The following is a 6,007-nucleotide window of genomic DNA, read 5'->3' on the forward strand; positions in this document are numbered from 1 at the left end:
GAAGTCCTGAAATGCCACTGAGTTGAGTGCAAGGCCTTCCACCTTCAGCCAATAAGGAAGTGGAGGTTGAATGGGTCCAGTGGGGACTTCAGTGCTTAGTGTGCAGCCCTAATGATGCATTAGTCAAGTTTCACATTTCACTGTTAAGGGAAAGGTGCCCAGCCATTCACCCTGAGATCAATGGATAGCTGTGACAACAGCAGACTAGTTGTGCTGCACCTGACTGCCTGCATCCCACCCTTTTCCCCCCAAGAAAGGATCAGCTCCTTGTTCAGTTGCCTCCTTACACACCTGCACAGACAGATCCACTCCACTGTAAAGAGCTCATTAACTCTCCAGGTCACAGAACTGCAGGTGGCCAGCGAGCAGAACCAAACCAACCAGCCACCCGAGGGAAAGTTCAGTGCAACAGCTGCTCTGACAAGCTCTATTGCATTAGGACTGCAGTGAGCAGGAGATATGATTCTCTTCCTGCCAAACGTATGGTGCTTTGAAGGCAGGTGAATAGAGACAGGACAGCTGAAGAGCAGTCCCCTCTAAAATTCAAAGGCCCCTTCAAGGAGTCTCATGCATTTGCAGGGTACCATAGGTGAGTGGAGAGATTTCTTCTGAGCAACCAGCTCCCTACAGGAGTCATCTTTGCACACCCAGTAAAACCAGACACCTCTTTACCTAGTTAGTATTTCCAGGGACAGAGATCATAGCAGCAGTGAACTTGCCTCAGCCTATTGCAGCTATTGCAAGAGCGGTCCCCTTCAAACAAACCAGTCATTGTTTGCTTACCTGTCTCTCTTCAGGAGACTGCTGTCCCCCAGTAGAGAAGCTCTTCAATCAGAGGCCCTGGAAGTTATTAAGTTTCGCCAGCAGATAAGCACACAGTGGGAGATGCTTTCAGTGGCATTTGAGGCAGACTCTGAAAGCATTATTTCAGTGGGAATGTTCTTCCACTTTAAAAGAAGTTGTATTAAAGCAATGGAGTTGCAGGCCCATTGACACTGTTGAGTCCTGCCCCACATCAGCAACAACGTTCTCTACAGAATGCATTTCAGAGCTTTATTTTAAGAAAATCCATGTATTACAAAGAGTATACAAGAGCACACTGGTCTTACATGCACACACACATCTGTCTTCCTGCAACAAGTCTCCTGTGACAAGGAACTTTAAGGGGGGGCTGAATTAGATTTCACAGAAACTCAGTTCTCTGAGAGAGGGAGATTCAGTATCCACATCCTAGAGGCAAGAAGATTCTGCTCTTCTCCAGGAAGCTGTGGATTCTCCTTACAAGTCCATTCTAAAAATGAATGACATTTAAGGTAGCCCCACCTGCTGGAATAGGTTCTTGGGTGCTGGGGAAAAAGTTCCCACTGCCTGTTCTCCTAGTCCAATTTGACATTAATCATGTTCCACTGTACTCTTGGTTCAAATGATCCTATAGATTAACATGACCTTTTGGTTGCCTTTGAGAAAAATAAGAAAGTCACTGATTGCCCAGTTTGGAGAGCGTGTTAAAGGAAATGCTGTCAAATTGGCTAGGCCCAATGTTTACCAATAAATGAGGGTGCAGGCTGTCAGACTCTCCTGATTAGAATCTTCCTTATCTCGACATGTCAACTCCCTCACCCTCAAAGGAGAGGGTGCTGCAACCTTTGCTGCTGAGACCCAACAGCCATCCTGCACACTGGATTGCAGCGCAGTTGTGAGTATGCATGGCATGCCAGCCAGATGCTCTGTGTGGCCTTGGCATGAGACAGTTCCCTTACCACTCAGAACAGAACAGAGAGCATGGGGGGGGCATGGTGGGTACTTGCACCCTGGGCATACCAACCAAAACAGGGTTCAGCAGGGGTAATTTCAGACCACAAAACTTTGACAAGAGACCCTTTCCCCAGCGTGGCAGGAGGCAGCTCAGGAGAAACAGCACTGCCAGCACTCTCGAAAAGAACCTGGTTCACTTTAGTTCCTAAGCAAACTAATTGTAGATATTTTTAAATCCACTTTACTTAAAAAGAAAAAAAAAAAAAAAAATCTCTGCCTCAAATAGATTGTAAAGTAGGTAAACGTTGGGCCTAAACCACTGGCTCGCATTCCCTGGAATGACAGGACAATCCCATGGGGGATACAGGATTTAACACACCGCAATGCCAACAGATTAACTGCAGAGGACCCTGGTCTAACCCGATGGGTAAGCCTTCAGAATCTTCACATCATCTACTGGGCGATCTTGGGCATTTGTCTCCACCATGCCCACTCTGTTCACCATCCCGATCCCTTGGCAAACACGGCCAAAGATAGTGTGCTTCCCATCGAGCCACTGGGTTGGTGCCAAGGTTATAAAGAACTGACTGCCATTCGTGTCTGGGCCGGCATTAGCCATGGCAAGGATTCCTGCACCTTTGAAAGAAAGGGTACAAGTTAGTAACCTGCCCTTAGACTGAAGATCTGAAGCCGTTTCAGTTCAAACCAAACCAAACCCAAAAAAACAGATCAGTCTCTTCCTAAGCCAATTACTTCTGGTAGCAACTAAGGATCCAGTCATATGGCTTAATTACCAGGATCAAGCATACAGCGAAAAGCTTCTTACAGTTATTCTCTACTCCTGTTAAACATCCTTTGTGTGCTCAGCTAGGGTAATTCTGATTAAGTGAGACTCACGCACTATAATTTGTTTCCATAAGGACGCCAGTGCATTGTAACTCCTGTGTAAACAGCAGAAGGCGACCCGGGAGCCCTCGCAGTTGAGGTCTTTATGAACTGAATTATAATGTAAGAACAGTTTAGTTGTATTACACAGGAAGCCTATTGCCACACTGCACTCCCGGCTGAGTTCGAACATTGTGTTTGTAATAACCCAGCCGACCTTTACCTTAATTCACAGAAATAATTTTAAGGAGGCAAACATATCATTCAGCCCTTGGGATTTGTGATTTAGCACAAAGAGTTCTGCTGGTGTTAGACCACTGATTAACTATCCTCAGGAAGAGACTACTTAGCTGAAAACAGGACAGCTGTAGCATTAACTCTGCAGGCTTAGGGGTCATAGCTCCTCGTTTCCATTCGTTTAAGGAGGAGAGGGTACCATGTTATTGTTTATTTGTCCGCATGGCGACCCTAGTTAGTTGTTACTTTTTCATTTGCTGCCAAGTGTCTCTTTAATGCTTCACTTGTCGTTAAGAGCTACCAAGCCTGTAGCCCTCACTCCACCCAGACTTCCAATGACTCCTGCATAAAGAAGTGGGACTGAGCCCTAAATTGGTGCTATGCCCAAGTTGCAAGGTTAACAAAACACCCACATAAGTCCCTCAAATGGCACTTACCTGTAAATTTTAGTTCTGGATGAAGTTCATCTTCAAACTGCTTTCCATAAATGGATGCACCCCCTCTGCCTGCCCAGCAGAGAAAAGCAGATATGCCAATTCAGAAAGCCATCTTACACATTCAGGACCACTCTCACTGTCATACAAGTGCCAGCCAACAGTCTAGGAAATGTGGTTTGCTCAGTTCTATTGGTAACGTGTGATACTGAGCAATAAAAACTAGGGAGACAGACATGTATAAATTACCAGCCAGCACAGGAGGGATAGCTCGGTGGTTTGAGCATTAGCCTGCTAAACCCAAGGTTGTGAGCTCAATCCTTGAGGGGGCCATTTAGGGATCTGGAGCAAAAAACAAACAAAAAAACCTGTCACATCCCATCATCCAGTCCCCATTTCTGGCCGTCAGAGGTTTAGAGATACCAAAAGCATGGGGCTGATCCCTGCCCATCTTGAAGAACCTATCCTCCATGAACTGATCCAATTCTTTTTTGAATCCTGTTATACTTTTTGCCTTCACAACATCCCCTGGCACCAAGTTCCACTGGTTGACTGCACTGTGTGAAGAAATACTTACTTTTGTTTGTGTTAAACCTGCTGCCTATGAATTTCATTGGGTGAGCCCTGGTTCTTATGTCATGTGAAGGGGTAAATAACACTTCCCTAATCACTTTCTCCACACCAGTCATGATTTTAATAGACCTCTATCATAGTCCCCCTTAGCTGTCTCTTTTCCAAGCAGAACAGTCCCAGTCTTTTTAATCTCTTCATATGGAAGCTGTTCCATACCCCCTAATCATTTTTGTTGCCTTTCTCTGTACCTTTCCCAATTCTAATATACCTTTTTTAAGATGGGGCGACAAGAACTGCATCACAGTGTTCAAGGACTGGGTGTACCATGGATTTATATTGTGGCATTATGATATTTACTGTCTTAATAAGAACAGAGTAGTACTCACGTTGTAGGAACCTGCAAGTCTAGAAGCTGGAACCATGGGGGTTAGGGGCCACTGCCGCTTTCACATTGCCACTGGGCACTTACTCTGCTTCCAGATAATGCAATCTAATAGGGCTCCCATTGCCATAGAATCAAAGCATCTCACAATCTGTAATGTATTTAACCTCACACACCCCTGTGAGGTAGGGCCGTACTATTAGTTCCATTTTACAGATGGGGAACTGAGGCCCAGAACAACTAAGGCTACATCTACGCTAATGGCAGCATGTAGAGCATAGGCATTACACATATAGTTCCATACCACACTGAAAGGTTCCCCTTTTCCACACTGCCTCCCCCCGACAGAGCCTTTTCTCCACTGCTGGAATCTTTCACTGCAATGGGGAAAGACTCTGGCAGCGGGACGCGGCAGCAGGAAATACCAGTGTCAAGGTCGGAGGCACTGCTTGGGTGTTTAGACAGCATGGAGGGTTTATGCCCTAAGGGTTCAGGCATGTAAAACACACTAAGCTCTGCCTCACCATCTACACTGCTGTTTATACCCAGGCTAGCTAGACGTGCTGTATCTGTACTCTACAGGCAGCCTAGACGTACCCTACGTGGCTTGGTCGAGGTCATACAAGAAATCTTTATGGGCGCAGGGAATTGAACCTGCGTTTCCCCAGTCCCATATTAGTGTCCTAAACACTGGGCCATCCTTCTGCTTTACTTTCCACCTCCTTCAGTCCTCTGGCCTCCCTGGGATGGACAGCCGTTGGGACGCCTGCGAGGGCATACACTGGAGCAGGAAATGTCACCGCATATATGCTTCCTTAAGGTCTGCTCGGGTCCTAACAGGGAGATTTAGCTCCCACGGACACACTAACCCCCTGTGCCCACGAAGAGCAGACAAAGCTGCCAGTTGTGTACCCAGCGCACCCATTTTCGCTTTGGGCCTTACCTGTTCCCGTCGGATCTCCCCCTTGGATCATGAAGTCTTTAATGATCCTGTGGAACTTCGTGCCATTGTAATAACCCCGTCTGGCTAATTCAGCGAAGTTCTTACAGGTTTTGGGCGCGTGTTTCCAGTACAGCTCCAGGAGAATGGTGCCCATGCTACAGGGGGAAGACAGACCGAAAGGGCTCAGGGCTCCCCAGCGCCTGGGAGGGGGGCTGCGGCGATCAGACCCACAGACAGACAGACCCTGCGGGGTCTGCGGTGCGAGGGGCCAGTATCGTGCTGGTTCAGAGTCCGGGCTCTCGGGGGCTCGCCCCGCGCCCTGACCCGGCAGGTCACTTCCGCCCCGGGCGGACACGAGCCAGCCGCCGGGCTCTGGGGGGTATGGGGGGGCTCCCCACGCGGGACACCCCGCCGCTGCCCAGGCCAGAGCCGCTGCCTGGGGCAGGCCGTGCTGTGACCCCCGGACGTGCCCCTCCCGCTGCCAGCCTGCAAACCGCCCCGGGGCGCGAGACCCGAGACCCGTCCGCTGGTCCGAGCAAAGCGACCCAGGTGGCCCCCCAAACAGGGAGGATGGAGGCTCCCAGCGGCCCCTTACGTGGTCTCCATGGAGACGGCGGGCGGCTGCCAGGAGTCGGGGGGCACCGCGGCCATGCTGCTCCCACGCCGGAAACACTCCGCTTGGGGAAAGAGCAGCGTGTGCGCACTTCAGGTGTCACAGCCAATCCCCTCCCTCCTCTCTTGAGACGCCGGCGGGTACGCCGGGGGCGGGACCTGCTGGGGGCCGAGCGGCCAATGAAC

General features: G+C 49.3%; 1 protein-coding gene across 1 annotated transcript; it reads right to left on the minus strand.

The window, feature by feature from the left end:
- Positions 1-1,032: 1,032 nt before the first annotated feature.
- PPIL1 (peptidylprolyl isomerase like 1) lies at positions 1,033-5,951 on the minus strand. The gene is made up of 4 exons (XM_034767803.1): positions 5,805-5,951; positions 5,210-5,364; positions 3,315-3,383; positions 1,033-2,391 (listed from the first exon to the last, which is right to left on the minus strand). Exons 1-4 carry the CDS (start codon positions 5,858-5,860, stop codon positions 2,171-2,173), a joined length of 501 nt encoding a protein of 166 aa, XP_034623694.1. The 5' UTR covers positions 5,861-5,951; the 3' UTR covers positions 1,033-2,170.
- Between the last annotated feature and the right edge of the window lie 56 nt (positions 5,952-6,007).

This window comes from Trachemys scripta, chromosome 4 (assembly GCF_013100865.1).
Source record: "Trachemys scripta elegans isolate TJP31775 chromosome 4, CAS_Tse_1.0, whole genome shotgun sequence".
Classification (NCBI taxonomy): domain Eukaryota; kingdom Metazoa; phylum Chordata; order Testudines; family Emydidae; genus Trachemys; species Trachemys scripta.